Source organism: Leopardus geoffroyi, chromosome C1 (assembly GCF_018350155.1).
Source record: "Leopardus geoffroyi isolate Oge1 chromosome C1, O.geoffroyi_Oge1_pat1.0, whole genome shotgun sequence".
In the NCBI taxonomy this organism is placed as follows: Eukaryota; Metazoa; Chordata; class Mammalia; order Carnivora; family Felidae; genus Leopardus; species Leopardus geoffroyi.
This window is the reverse complement of record NC_059328.1, coordinates 10,954,681-10,969,974: the sequence shown is the minus strand read 5'-3', so window position 1 is coordinate 10,969,974 and position 15,294 is coordinate 10,954,681. Positions and strand designations below refer to the sequence as shown.

The 15,294-nt window shown below is 52.5% G+C and overlaps 1 protein-coding gene across 5 annotated transcripts in view; it reads right to left on the bottom strand.

Annotated features, from left to right (window-relative positions):
* Positions 1–8,320: 8,320 nt before the first annotated feature.
* Positions 8,321–15,294, bottom strand: part of KAZN (kazrin, periplakin interacting protein) — a 1,079,687-nt gene continuing 1,072,713 nt past the window's right edge. For 4 of the 5 annotated variants that reach the window (XM_045475709.1, XM_045475712.1, XM_045475713.1 and 1 more), the window contains 2 exons: positions 11,868–11,982; positions 8,321–10,029 (listed from right to left, as the gene is read on the bottom strand). In XM_045475709.1, coding sequence (XP_045331665.1) covers positions 9,865–10,029; positions 11,868–11,982 — 280 coding nt within the window. In that variant the 3' untranslated portion in view covers positions 8,321–9,864. The remainder of the gene's footprint in view (positions 10,030–11,867; positions 11,983–15,294) is intronic. The other variant, XR_006712035.1, reaches the window with a different exon arrangement.

Sequence of the window (15,294 nt, the reverse complement as noted above, 5' to 3'; positions counted from 1 at the left end):
CCGTTAAGAAAGAAAAAGAATTGGGGTGCCTGGGTGGCGCAGTCGGTTAAGCGTCCGACTTCAGCCAGGTCACGATCTCGCGGTCCGTGAGTTCGAGCCCCGCGTCAGGCTCTGGGCTGATGGCTCAGGGCCTGGAGCCTGTTTCCGATTCTGTGTCTCCCTCTCTCTCTGCCCCTCCCCCGTTCATGCTTTGTCTCTCTCTGTCCCAAAAATAAAAAAAATAAACGTTAAAAAAAAAATTAAAAAAAAAAGAAAGAAAAAGAATTTAAAATTATTTCATTCTTCCGTGTTGTTCTACGTGCTGCAGACAGTGCTTGGCAGGCAGCGGGAGGCTGTGTGTGCACCCACGTGTGCGTGGGTACGTGCATGCACACGGCAGGTAGGAGTTAGGGGATGGGACGGAGGCACTTTGGGGTCAAGCCCGGTGGACAGGTGGTCGCTTAACTAGGCTCTCTGAAGGGTCGAGGGACTGAAACCCAGTTCATGTTGACGTAAGCCCGTGGGTGCGTGGGGGGGAGAGTGTTACGGGCTGGTGGGTCCACCCTGCCAATTCACGTGTTGTAGCCCCAACCCTCAGCACCTCAGAATGCACTGTTCTTGGAAATAGGGTCTTTACGGAGGTGATGAAGTTAAAATGAAGCTGTTAGGGTGGGCGCTGATCCAATATGACCGGTGTCTTCACAGGAAGAGGGTCCTGGGACAGAGACAGGCACAGGGGGACGACCACGGGAGCACAGGGGGAGAAGACAGCCATCGACACGCCGAGAAAGGGGGTCTGACACCTTGATCTTCGATCTCCAGCCTCCAGAACTGTGAGAAAAAAAATTTTTTAATGTTTATTTATTTTTGAGAGAGAGAGCGGAAGCGGGGAAGGGGCAGAGGGAGAGGGAGACACAGAATCCCAAGCAGGCTCCAGGCTCCGAGCTGTCAGCACAGAGCCCGACACGGGGCTTGAACTCACGAATTGTGAGGCCCTGACCTGAGCCCAAGTCAGACGCTTGCCCAACTGAGCCACCCAGGCGCCCCTAAATTTCATTTTCAAGCCACCTGGTTACAGCAGACCTAGCAAACTAACATAGGGAAGCAATGGGGGGCGGGGGGGGGTGGGGAGGGTTAGGCCGTCACTCAACCAAAACTCAAGAGGCAGGGGTGGTTCCGGCAGGGACAGGGTGATCCGGGCAATATATGATCTTCCTGCTGCCCTCAACGGTCTTGTATTCTGGCTCTGGGTTTGTCCCTTCCTCTCGGGCATCCTCTTGTGGGAGGGACATGGCAGGCTGCAACCCCGGGGCACATCTTCCAGCTCAAGATCCAAGAGAAAAGTGAGCGCTAACCTTCCAGTCCCCATTTTGGGCCATCCGGGTAGGTTCTGATTTTCTCCTCTCAGTTCTCGGGGCCTGTTCCTGGGGCTCCGGCACCTCCACCGGGCTGCAGAGCTGGGATTGGTCCAGCCAGGGTCATGTGACCTCCCTGAAGGCAGCGGTGGGGGTGGAGGTGGGGACGGGGGAGGCAGTGGGGGGGGGGGGCAGAGGGGCACCAGGATCACAGCCACACCCCCAGTCGTGAAGGTGGAGCAGTCCCCCAAGGCTGGCAGAGGAGGGAAAAGTGTGCTCAGCAGAGAGAGGGAGGCCCAGAGAGGGAAAGGAATTGGCCTCAGAACACACAGCCTGTGTCTGTGGCTGAGCCTGGGGGACAGTGAGCCCGAGGCCAGGTCTCTGACTCCCAGTGTGGTTGGAAGAGGACAGCTCGGCTGCCGTCAGGCTCCGTCACTAACTTGCTGTGTGGTCTTGGGCAACTGTCCAAAACCTCCTGCTTCTATCCCATTTTTGTTTGTTTGTTTGTGTTTTAATAAAATGAGAATGATGGGGGTGTGGTGTGAGATTAACTATTATGGGAACTCGCTCAACCAGACCGTTCTAGGCCCTAAATTATTACCTTGTTTTAAGTCAGGAGCTCACAGGGCCCCGTTTACCCTTTAAACCTGTAATTTACAGAGCAATTTTCTGCCAGGCGAGGGAGTGGATCCGGCTTCCAATAAAGTCGTACTTAATACGGAGGAAATCTTTTCTGCCCTGGGAACATCTGGCTTTAGGAGTTTTTTACTGTAAACAGCAGGGGTGTGGCCAGCGAGCCTCAGGCCATTGGTTTCAAGCCCAGACTGCAAAGAGCCAGTCTGCTCCCACTCACTCACCCAGGATCCTGGGAATCTATGTGACCGCTCTATGCCTCAGTTTCCCCATATGTCTGATGAGAAAAGCAACGTCTGCCTGAAAGCATTGCCGGGGGTGGGGTGGGGGGGATTCAATGGGGAAAAAACACTATAGCTGTGGTTCTCACTCAACTGGGGAAGATTCTGCCTCCCCAGGGGGCATTTCGTGATGCCTGGAAAAATGTGGGAGTCGTCACGAGTGGAGGTGGGGGTGATACTGGCATCTATTTTTTTAAATATATTTTTAAATTTTATTTATTTATTTTGAGACAGGGGAGGGACAGAGAGAGAGAGAGAATCCCAAGTAGGCTCCACCCTGTAAGCACAGAGCTTGGGGCTTGAACTCATGAACCGCGAGATCATGACCTGAGCTGAAATCGAGAGTCAGATGCTTAACCAACTGAGCCACCCAGGCGCCCCAATAATGGCATCTATTGAGTAGAGGCCAGGGATGCTTCTGAACATCCCGCAATACATGGGGGACAGGCCCCCCACAAAGCATTCCTGAATGTCAATGGCGCCGAGCTTGGGAAACCCTGCGGCAAAGGACAGGGCGAGTGCCCAGTCTAGGCCGTCTAGTATTAGGTCTGAGCTCCGGGGTCAGACGCCCCTGAATCCTTGAGTCTGTCTCTGGTGCTTCTGTGAATGTCTGGGTGTCTGGACTCAAGGGTGTTTCCCTCTGTGAATATCTGGGGGCCCTTATCCCCTGGGGTCCTGGCTTACCCCAGCTGCTAAGGAGAGGATAACCTCTCTCAGGAAAGCAGAAAGCCTTTGGGCCACACTAAAGCCTCCCACTGCTAGAGTCCCCCGAGCGCCGCGGGCACGAATCCCTCAGGACTGGAGACTCGGCGGGGGCTGTCCCACCCCTAAGACCCTATCCCACCGAGCCAACGAGACTCCAGCCCCAGACTCTGCTAGAACCACCGGGGTGAGGACCTCTCTCTCTTGTGTAGAGTTGCAGACCTGGGAGGTCGTGTGTCTCATGGTCATTTGCCAACAGTGGGGACGACCTGTCCGAGAGTGACCCTGCTAGAGAGGAAGGCAAAGCCAAGAGAGGAGGAAAGGGGAGCGTCCTGAAAACATCATTGGGTGCTCTGGTGCCAGCCATCCCCAAAGCCAGTCACAGTTCTGGACTGTTCTTTACAGAAGCCAAGACCTCCTTTGTACTTTGTTTTTGTGTGTGTGGTTTTTTTTTTTCATGTTCATTTATTTATTTTTGAGAGAGAGAGAGAGAGAGAGACATTCCTTGGTACTTTTAAACCAGTTTTTGAGTTGGGTTTCTATCTCCGGTCACCGGCTAATACGGCAATCCCAGCTGCCCGAAAATCCTTTTTTTTTTTTTCCCCCTACCAGTGGTGTTTTCTCTGGAGATTTTCTTTTATTTGTTTCCCCACCAATCATAAGCTTCTCGAGGTAGTGTTTGTGTTAGTAAACTAAATTCCCTCTGGACCTTGCAGCAGCTTGAACTTCCTGCACTTATGGGAATGTTCTGCATCCGTCCTGTATGGTAGCCGCCAGCCCCACGTAGCGATGGAGACCTTGAAATGTGCTGGGGTGACTGAGAAATGGAAAGTTACATTTTTTTTTTTTTTTAATTTTAATTAACTGGGGCGCCTGGGTGGCTCCGTCGGCTAAGCGTCCGACTTCGGCTCGGGCCATGATCTCTCGGTTGAGGAGTTCGAGCCCCACCTGGGGCTCTGTGCTGACAGCTCGGAGCCTGGAACCTGCTTCGGATTCTGGGTCTCCCTCTCTCTCTGCCCCTCCCCCACTCGCACCCTGTGCCTCTCTCTCAAAAAGAAATAAAAACATTTAAAAAAATTAAAAAAAAATACAATTTTAATTAATTAATAGTTTAAACGGCCACATGTAGCCTGTGGCCGCTCTATCAGATGTCATGGCTCCATTGTGTCCTACATGAGTGTTCTTTCCTATCACTGCGTTTGTTTAACAAAGAGTCTGTGTTGGATGCTGTATTGGGGTACACAGCAAGGTCCCAGGGCCCCCCGCGAACAAACTTAATGCGAAGCGGAAATGCGGAAAGTTTCGGTGGAGGCCCGGTTGACGTCCTCTGGGTCGCAGAAGGGTTGGGGGAGGGACCAAACAAGGCTACTCGAGGGAATTAGGTCCTGAGATGGATGAATCCTCCCATGCTCCCCTGAGGAGTCCTCCTGGAAAGGGGGACCCCATTGGGGAGGCCCCTGGAGGGCAGGGCCAGGCAGAACGGGGTGTTTGCAGACAGGTTCGTGTGCGTTCTCTACCCACCGTGTCCGTTTTCTCATCGGTACAACAGAATCAGTGATAGTACACGCCTCTCGGGGAAGCGTCAGGATTAGAGGAGACGCTTGTGCAAAGCCCTTAGCGTACAGAAGCGTCTAGAACAAACACACAAGCAAAATCTTAGCTGCTAATTATTATGGGAGTTTGGCTCCCTCGTCTGGAGGGCCCGGTGAGGCTCAGGGACCCTCAGGGAGGCCCGGCCTATGTCGGCCCTGCCCTGGCCTCGGCTTGTCCACCAGGGATGGGCCTTCCTTTCGTGCCTCCCCTCAACGCCGGGCTGAGCCATGGGAAACGCACCGCGGGGAAGGAGCTCTGTCAGGCCCCGGTGAATCGGGAGGGGTTGGGCGTTTCTCACGGGTCTGATACCGTTTCCTGCGAGGTTTTCCCCCCACTCTTGCAGACCAGCATGGCTTAAAGCAGACATCTCAGATTTCTCCCTGGGGTCACGAAAGAGCCACCCGACACCTCTGTTGTGCCCTGACGGCCCCCGGTGCCACCTCATGGGCCCATTGTATCAGTCTGTGGCCCCGGGAGTCCACTTGAGCCACGAGTCAGAGCAGAGGGAAAGGGACACCGTTACAGAAGGTGGAGACTTCACGTCCAGTTAGGAAGCACTGCCGGCAGTGAGGGTGATGTAAATGGGCAGGAGGCAGAGCGGGTCCCCCGGGAGTGGGCGGAAGCCCAGCGGAAGTTCTGCTGTTGCTCGATGCTCCTTCAGCACTCTCAGGAGATGAGCTCCTCGCTTCCTTCACCCAGCCATGTGGGCCTTATCCCAGCCTCATTTACTCTGGCCCGCCTACCACGGGACCTTTGCACATGCTGTCCCGGCAACCTAGACTCCTTTTCCCTCTCCTCTTCACGTGCTGAACTTGCCTCCCTCCAGGCCTCACCTCCTCTTGACCACACTAAACACCCACGTGATAACCCCCCCCCACGTACCAGCTTCCTCTGCTCTCAACACCGTCTTAGTTACGCTCTTACATTGCCCGAGGAGTATTTGATTCACGTGTCTTTTCCCCGCTGGACTAGAAGGTCTGCAAGGGCAGAGGCTGGGCAGGACTCCATTCACCATTATATCCTCAGCATCTAGCTTGTCCTCTCGCCCTGCCTGGAACGTTCTTCCCCCAGGTGTTGGCGGGGCTGACTCCTTCCCAGAACTTAGGTCTCGGTTCACAGGTCCTCTGGGTGCCCCCACCCCTGCACCACACTACCACTGTCCGAAATCAACCCCCCTGGCCACGGACGAGCTTCTGCAAAGCAGGAAGAGAGCCGTCACCAAGAGCAGGACGAGGTGGCACTGGGAGAGATAAACGTCGGCTGTTGAAGACCCCCCAGTGAGCAGCCTGAGCCGACTGAGGCCACCACCGGATACCAGAGGGCAATCTGAAAATGGAAGTACCGAGGGAGGGGTGAGGCGGGCAAGCTACTGATGCTAAGGGAGGGTCCCCGGTCAGATGTTCTCCTCCTGGAAATGGGGAGCGCAGGCCCCAGACTTTTCCAGCAGGACAGAGAGCCTCTCAACTCCACTTCGAGTGACGCCCCCTGGTGAGGTAAGTCCTGTGCTGGGAGGGGGGGGACGGGGGTGGGATCCCCAGCGTTGCAGCGACAGGAAGTGTGCAGCCAGGGTGGAGGACCCTGGGGTGGCGAGGCAGATGACTGAGTCTGAGTCCCTGCCTTGGGACTTCTTAGCTTTATGGAGCTGGGTGAGCCCCTCAGCAGCCCCCCACGTCAGTCTCCCCATCTCTGAAATGGGTGGGTAATCTCTCCCAAAGAGGCTGTTGGGAAAATTAAAGGAGAACACACAGAGAGAAAGGCTACTATGAATGGGCCGCTGTGCAGTAGTGTTTATTGTTATAGTGTTAAAATTCACTCTTGGGAAGACGCTGGGGCCGTGGCCAGCAACTAAAAGGCCAAGAGCATCATCTCTGTTCGTGGACAACTTTTCCCTTTGCGGCCAACAAACTCCCTCTGTGTTGGGACACCTTCTCACCAGCCAACTGTCGCCAGTAACGTGGGCTTCAGAAGTCGCCGTGTCCCACGGGCTTTCTTTCCTCGCCGCTCACCCGCCAGGAGCCCGTTGGAGCCTCGAAGAGCAGCGTGGACGGGACGAGCCAGAGCCTACGGGTTTCGATGGGAAGGGGGTGGGCGCAGCTTGGAGCTCTGGAGGGTCCGAGTGGCCCCGCAGCGGACGTGTCCTGCCACATCTTCCCGCTTTGTCACGTGCAGCCCTGTTTAGTGACCTCGAGGTTTGGGGTCGCTGTTCTGAGGCCCCCTCTGTGCTGCCTGGGCTGCGTAGAGGCCCTTCCCCTTCCCCTTCATCTGGGCCAGGTGGTCATGCGGCTCCTCCCTGCCCCCTGCAGCCTGGGGCCCAGGGGGCAGGTGGGTGACTGAGGTGCTGACAGACAGACAGACTTTTAGGAGAATAGGTCTGCCCAGCTAATGACAAGGGGACCTTCCAGAGGTGTCTGGGTCAGAAAGCTGAGAGCCTGCTGGGCAGGTGACTTTTTTTTTTAATGTTTATTTTGAGAGAGAGAAAAAGAAGGAGGGAGAGAGAGGGAGACGGAGAAGGAGAGGGGGAGAGAGAAAGCGTGCAAGAGTGAGGGGGAGGGGCAGGGAGAGAAGGAGAGAGAGAAGCCCAGGCAGGCTCCGAGCTGTCAGGACAGAGCCTCATGCGGGGTTCCATCCCACGACCACAAGATCATGACCTGAGCCAAAATCAAGAGCTGGACACATAACTGACGGAGCCACCCAGGCTCCCCGGGCAGGTGCCTCCTGGTGGCCCTGGTCCCCGCTTCTGGGAGAAATATGGGGTGCCTCTGCCTACTCTGCTTCTCCCCAGCCTCTGGCACCAACTACCCCTCTCTAAGGGGCCAGCACCCATGGACACAGATGATGCCACTCCAATGTGTTCATATGTTCCCAGGCCCGGAAGCCACATCACCCTCCACGGCCACACGACTCAGGCCCTTTGCACAGGATGTGGCAGGTCCCTGTTCTGCAGGCGGCCACCCTGCCCGCCTGAGTCACGAAAAGCCAATTCCAAACGGTCACTTGGCTGCCAAGGACCGGGGCGTCAGGTGGGAGAGAGTGTGCTATTAAGGTATCATTTGGACCGAAAGGTGCTTTAGAGGTTGTCCGCATCGCCCCAGGCCTGCTGGCCCAATGTTGCACATTTTGGGGACAATGCCATCCCTGCTGGTGACCCCCCCCCCCATACTGTCCACTTGCCCATCTTGCCCCCAGTGGGGTGGAGTGGGGGTGGGAAAGGCAAGCTCCATTTCTGACAACTAGGGTGAATGTTGGCTTCAGATAATCAGGCCCCCTTGTGCTACCCTTGTTCACCCTGTGGGAGCCATTTCCTGCCTGGTCTGCTGCTTCCCAAGAGGCAGATCCCAGGGTTCCGGGTCACCCAGCCTGGAGGCTGGCTTGGGAGTGACCTGTGGCATCGGGTTAAAAGACGTTTTACTTCCCCCTCCGGGCTGCAGGCCCCAGGCGTGGCTGAATGTGGCTGGAATTTGGAACCTCAGCAAAGCCACCTTAGATACCAGAGCTTCCCGCCCCGCCCCCCGCCCCCCCGAAAGGCCACGGAATCAGAAATGGGACCCTAGAAGGCTAAACATCAGATGAACGGAGGGCCATCCACCTGCCCACCAGCTGGGCGTTTGGTTTCCATGGGCAAGAAAAGCTGTGCTTAAGATCAGAGAGAAAACCATGGTCTTCGGCATCGGGGAGGAAGGGTCACTCTCAGGTTCCTCAGGCCTCGGTTTAGGCTTTTCCCGCAGGGGGAACTGGTTCATTGGGCTGAGGAACATGTACTTTGACGGTTCTTGGAGGCCGACACCTGTTCAAGTCTTGGGAGTTCAGACCTGTCATTGACTCTGGTGCGAATGGCCCCAATGGCGGTCGAGCATCGTGGTCCCAACAAAGGATTCGCTTTGACAACCAAAGTGTCAGGGGAACTCCAGTGCATGTCGTCCCTCCCAAGTCATCACTCAGCGCTGAGGTCAACAGACTCGAGCCCTAACACGTGGATCTGACTGGTTTTCAAGGGTTGTGTCTGTGGACTTTTTTTTCTCTCTCTCTCTCTCTCTTTTTGGTCAAGCCCTACTGGGGACTCTAGAGAGTCTGAACATTAAGCATTCCTTTCCTCCTTGTGCATGTTGTTCCAACCGGAACACTGTTGGGGAGAACCAGTTCAAGGTCAGTCCGGTGCTGTAAGTGGGAACTCAGAGCTCCCTTCTAGCCTGGTTGCTTGCCACCTGTCTCCTGAGAGGTTACAAAGTGGGTTACAGACATTAGCACGTGTTAATTCTCACAATGTCCCTGGGAGGGAGCCAGGAAGTGTTGTGGATGCAGGTGTTGAGGCACAGAGGGGTGAGGCCACCGGCAAGAAGCCACATAGGCAAACAGTGGCAGAGCCAGGTAAAGGGCGGGGGGTCCTCTCCACCAGTCAATGACTTTGCTCTCCAGCCTTCATCTCCATGAGGGCATTGGTGAACACACCCCCGTTCCAGGTGACTGAGACCTCACCACACAGGTTTGTTGGGTTAATAGTGACAAGCATTTCCCTGCCCCCAATCCCAACCCCGTTGTCGAACTTGGTCGTCGCCGGCCTGAGTCAGTCAGCCCGGATCCCGTCCTCAGGATGTCCATCCTGACGACAGGAAACCTGCATTTCCTGGAACCGTTGCTGCTAAGCCCTGCCCCGCACCCTCCCGACGCTGGAGCCCCGCCTGGGAGCAGGCAAAAGGCTCTTCTCCGCGTCCACCCCCCGTGCCCCATGGCTTTTGGGGTGGAAGGGAGTGACCGCCCCATTTTGCAGTCTCCCAAGGGAGATTCAGCGAGCCGAGTCCGAACCCGGGTGCTCGGTCGTGGGGGGCACAGGTGCTGGAGCCAGGAGCCCCGCCAGGCTGGCTGGAAGGGCCCCCGAGCCGACGGGTCAGCCTCAGGCTGTGCTCGCCCCTGGCACCGCCCTTGCTGGGTGCCGTGTGTCCGGCTGGAGCCGCACCTGCGCTTTCTGGGAGGGTGCCCTTGGGGAACTGCCTGCCTCCTTCCAACCAGGGCAGCTCAGTTCAAGGCCCCGGGGACCACCCGGCCTGCTCAGTGGCTGGCGGTCACTCTGGGTGGGGCCTGGGTTATAGAGAGGCTGGGCCGACAGGTCCTCCCACTGAGCGGACAGGTCCACAACCCGCTGAAGACAGGCAGGCTGGTGTCCCCTTGTTCCTCGGAACGCCCGTCTGAAACTGCGACAGTCTGCTGGGATTGTGCCCGGGAGGGGCGCATCCCTGGCCCGCGGCCACTATGTGCAGTGGTGACAGCATCTGGCTACACTTCCTCCGCGGGTGTGTCCGTGTTGGGGCTGGTGGGGCGTCAGTCCCTTACACATTGGTGACCTCGAGGCCGTTGTAGCCTTCCAGCCGGCACTGCTCTGGCCTGCCCTGGGGGTCGTCGTCTCCACAATCTTCATTTTGAAGAGAGCCATAGTCATCATGAAAATCGGGGTCTTTGCTGCTGAAGCCCCTTCCTATCTTCCCCAGTGGCAGCTGAGAAGAGAGAGATGAAGGTCAGAGGAAAAAAGGAACGGGGTGCCTTGGGATCTGGAAAACGTGGGGTCCCCCCATTCTCATTGCTGCGTGACCTTAAGCAACTTGCCTAACCTCTCTGTGTGCTTCCTGCTGCTCAGAGACCCCGGAGAGGATTTTGTGAGTCAGCCCTCGGAGAGAGCTTTGCGTTCCCAACTGAAGGAACTGATTGGTTGCCCAGGGTGAGGACAAATATAGTCTGATTGTCCTCAAAAGTCTCCTACCTCCCTCCCCAGCAGGAGGAGCATGGAAAGTGGGTGTAACAAGAGAGGCGAGAATGTCTGAGCAGGGGCGTGAGGTCCGACTGCATTCCCCAAGTCGAGAAGAAATATTCTAGCACTTCCTGGTGTGGCAGAAAGGGTGTGCGTGTTTTGGAGACTCAGAAACTGGGCTTTTGATCCCTGCTTTGCCACTTCCTGGCTGTGTGACCTGGGATGAGTCACCTGCCCTCTCTGAGCCTCAGTTTTCCCAGCTTCAAGGTGGGAATAGAAGTTCCTTTCTCCCAGAGTTGTCATAAAGAGTAGAAATTGGATCTGTAAAGCACACAGCCAGGTGTTGGCAAAGGGTGGCTATTATTAGCCCTACACAGCAGGTCCTCAGTGTGTATTTATCTCTTATTTTGAACATATCTCTATTATAATCTTCCTGATGGCGCTTTGTAACTACTTCTCCCTCGACTGCCAGACCAGTGTTTCTCGATCTTTTGTTCCGTGTTGCCACCTTTAAAAACGGAGACTTTTCCGCTATTTTCTCCTAATCCCACCCCCCCCATCAAATGTTCACCCCACAGATACACTGTGCTTCTGTTCGTGTCCCGTATACATACCTGTGCTTCATACATAAAAAGAGTGAGGTTTTTGCCCCTTCCCACCAAACCCATTTTCACCCCATTCTAGACTGCACGTTTTGGACCGAGAGCACGGTAAGAGTAAGGGAGAGAATTTATTCATGCTTAGTCCCGTTGATGCTCGGGGTGGTGCCTAAAACACAATTAGGATCCAAAAACCGTTTGCTGCATGAATGGAAGAATTTTTGGATTATCCACTTGGGCCATCTGTGTCTACACACTTCCATTTAGGAATCTGGGTCAGTCTGAGTCTGTGTGAACAGATCTAAACTGCACGTGCTTCCATATACCAGAGGCTAATCTGCCGCTATGGGTCGGGTCATTGGAGTTCAAGAGCTAAGTCGGTGGTTCTCAGAGTTTGGGGTGCATGGAACCCTCTGGACGGCTTGGCTGCAAGCCAGGCTTGGCTCCCTGTCACCCCAGAGGCCCTTGGTTTTAGGAGGCTCGGGTGGGGGCACCTAGGTGGCTCAGTCGGTTAAGCGTCTGACTCTTGATTTCAGCCCAAGTCATGATCTCACCGTTGGTTGAGTTCGAGCCCCACGTTGGGTTCTGAGCGGAGCTCACAGAGCCTGCTTGGGATCCTCTGTCTGTCTGTCTGTCTGTCTGTCTCTCTCTCTCTCTCTCTGCCCCTGCTCACACTTGCTTTCCCTCTCTCTCATTCTCTCTCAACAAATAAACAAACATTTAGGAGGCTCAGGTGGGTCCCAGAAGCTGCCTGTGATTCTGATGCAGGCGGGCGAGACCTGTGCTTTGAGATGCTACTCTAAGCCTTGGGTGGGGGCTGGGCTTAAAGCATCGTGCACGTCAATTCTCCCGTCTGCATCTGTGACCTGGTCCATTGGTCCCCCTCCACAAGCCAAGACAGGAGCTGGGAGGGGGCATCATGGGTCCAGATGACAAAAAGACCTTCTCCAGGCTGCAGGAGCCCCGGGTGAAGGCGTCAGCGTCTTACCCGGCCAGCCTTGTATTTAATGCCACCGCTGCTCTCCTCCTTCCCCGCCCGGGTGACGCTGGAGGCCCTCCCTGGCGGTGTTCCGAAACGCTCGGCCTCCCGGATGCCTGAGGAGCTGGGGAGAGACACATTCTGAGTCAGCGGTGGGGGACCCGGTCAGCTACCATCACCCAGAGACACACACACTCACTCACACAGGTGACAATGACCCTACCTGCTGCAATTTACTGCGTACCTTCTGCGTGCTAAGCACCGCTGTGCTACAAATGCATTCCGAAGCGTCAGGAAAATCGCCCCCGCCCTGCTTTTGAAATCTGTGTCTCCCCCGCCCCACCCCACAGTGACTTGTTGACTGAAGTGACCCCACTACTCCCTTCTCTGTGTTAAAGCGCTGAAGGCTTCTGTTAGAATAGGGTTCCCAAACTGCAGCCTGCAGGCTGGAGCCGGCCCGCTGACTGATTTTGCAAATAAAGTTTTATTGGAACACAGCTATGCCCGTTAGTTGTTTATGTGTTGTCTAAGCCTCCTTTCTTGCTATGAGAACAGAGTTCTATACTTTTTAAACAATGTTTATTTATTTTTGAGAGAGAAAGAGACAGAGCATGAACAGGGGAGGGGCACAGAGAGAGGGAGACACAGACTCTGAAGCAGGCTCCGGGCTCTGAGCTGTCAGCACAGAGCCCAACGTGGGGCCCATGAACCCACGAGATCATAATCCAAGTTGAAGTCGGATGCTTAATGTCGTATGCTTAACGAACTGAGCCACCCAGGTGCCCCTGTATATATTTTTTTCTTTTTTTAATTTTCTTCTTTCTTTTTTAAAATTTACATCCAAATTAGTTAGCATATAGTGCAACAACGATTTCAGGAGTAGATTCCTTAGTGCCCCTGACCCATTTAGCCCATCCTCCCTCCCACAACCCCTCCAGTAACCCTCAGTTTATTCTCTATATTTAAGAGTCTCGTATGTTTTTCCCCCTTCCTGTTTTATATTATTTTTGGTTCCTTTCCCTTATGTTCATCTGTTTTGTCTCTTAAAGTCCTCATGTGAGTGAAGTCATATGATTTTTGTCTTTCTCTGACTAATTTCACTTAGCATAATGCCCTCCAGTTCCATCCACGTAGTTGCAAACGGCAAGATGTCATTCTTTCTGATTGCTGAGTAATACTCCACTGTATATATATACCACATTTTCTTTATCCATTCATCCATCGATGGACATTTGGGCTCTTTCCATACTTTGGCTATTGTCGATAGTGCTGCTATAAACATTGAGGTACGTGTGTCCCTTCAAAACAGCACACCTGGATCCCTTGGATAAATACCTAGTAGTGCCATTGCTGGGTCGTAGGGTAGTTCTATTTTTAGTTTTTTGAGGAACCTCCATCCTGTTTTCCAGAGTGGCTGCACCAGCTTGCATTCCCACCAACAATGCAAAAGAGATCCTCTCTCTCCACATCCTCGCCAACATCTGTTGTTGCCTGAGTTGTTAATGTCAGCCATTCTGACAGGTGTGAGGTGGTATCTCATTGTGGTTTTAATTTATATTTCCCTGATCATGAGTGATGTTGAGCGTTTTTTCATGTGTCAGTTGGCCATCTGGATGTCTTCTTTGGAGAAGTGTCTATTCATGTCTTTTGCCCATTTCTTCACTGGATTATTTGTTTTTGGGGTATTGAGTTTGATAAGTTCTTTATAGATTTTGGATACTAACCCTTTATCTGATATGTCACTTGCAAATATCTTCTCCCATCCCATCCCATCTGTTGCCTTCTAGTTTTGCTGATTGTTTCCTTCTCTGGGCAGAAGCTTTTTATTTTGATGAGGTCCCAGTAGTTCATCTTTGCTTTCATTTCCCTTGCCTCCGGAGACATGTTGAGTAAGAAGTTGCTGCGGCCAAGATCAAAGAGGTTTTTGCCTGCTTTCTTCTCTAGGATTTCGATGGCTTCCTATCTTACATTGAGATCTTTCATCCGTTTTGAGTTTATTTTTGTGTGTGGTATAAAAAAATGGTCCAGGATCATTCTTCTGCATGTCGCTGTCCAGTTTTTCCAGCACCACTTGCCGAAGAGACTGTCTTTATTCCATTGCATATTCTTTCCTGCTTTGTGAAAGATTAGTTAGTCATACGTTTGTGGGTCCATTTCTGGGTTCCCTATTCTGTTCCATTGATCTGAGTGTCTGTTCTTGTGCCAGTACCATACTGTCTTGATGACTACAGCTTTGTAGTATAGCTTGAAGTCTGGGATTGTGATGCGTCCTGCTTTGGTTTTCTTTTTCAAGATTGCTTTGGCTATTCGGGGTCTTTTCTGCTTCCATACAAATTTTAGGATTATTTGTTCTAGCTCTGTGAAGAATGCTGGTGTTATTTTGATAGGGGTTGCATTGAATATGTAGATTGCTTTGGGTAGTGTCGACATTTTAACAATATTTGTTCTTCCTATCCAGGAGCATGGAATCTTTTTCCATTTTTTTTTTTTGTGTCTTCTTCAATTTCTTTCAAAAGCTTTCTATAGTTTTCAGCGTATAGATTTTTCACTTCTTTGGTTAGGTTTATTCCTAGGTATTTTACGGTTTTATGTGCAATTGTAAATGGGATTGATTCCTTGATTTCTCTTTCAGTCACTTCATTGTTGGTGTATAGGAATGCAACTGATTTCTGTGCATTGATTTTATATCCTGCAACTTTGCTGAATTCATGAATCAGTTCTAGCAGTTTTTTGGTGAAATCTTTAGGGTTTTCCATATAGAATATCATGTCATCTGCGAAGAGTGAAAGTTTGACCTCCTCCTGGACGATTTGGATGCCTTTTATTTCTTTGTGTTGTCTGATTGCAGAGGCTAAGACTTCCAATACTATGTTGAATAACAGTGGCACAAGTGGACATCCCTGTCTTGTTCCTGACCTTAGGGGGAAAGCTCTCAGTTTTTCCCCATTGAGGATGATATTAGCATTGGGTCATTCATATATGGTTTTCATGATCTCGAGGTATGCTCCTTCTATCCCTACTTTCTTGAGGGTTTTTATCAAGAAAGGATGCTGTATTTTGTCAAATGCTTTCTCTGCATCTATTGAGAGGATCATATCGTTCTTGTCCTTTCTTTTATTGATGTGATGAATCACATTAATTGTTTTGTGGATATTGAACCAGCCCTGCATCCCAGGTATAAATCCCACTTGGTCGTGGTGAATAACTTTTTTAATGTATTGTTGAATCCGGTTGGCTAATATCTTGTTGAGGATTTTGCATCCATGTTCATCAGGAAAATTGGTCTATAGTTCTCCTTTTTAGTGGGGTCTCTGTCTGCTTTTAGAATCAAGGTAATGCTGGCTTCATAGAAAGAGTTTGGAAGTTTTCCTTCCATTTCTATTTTTTGGAACACCTTCAAGAGAGTGGGTGTTAACTCTTCCTTAAATGTTTGGTA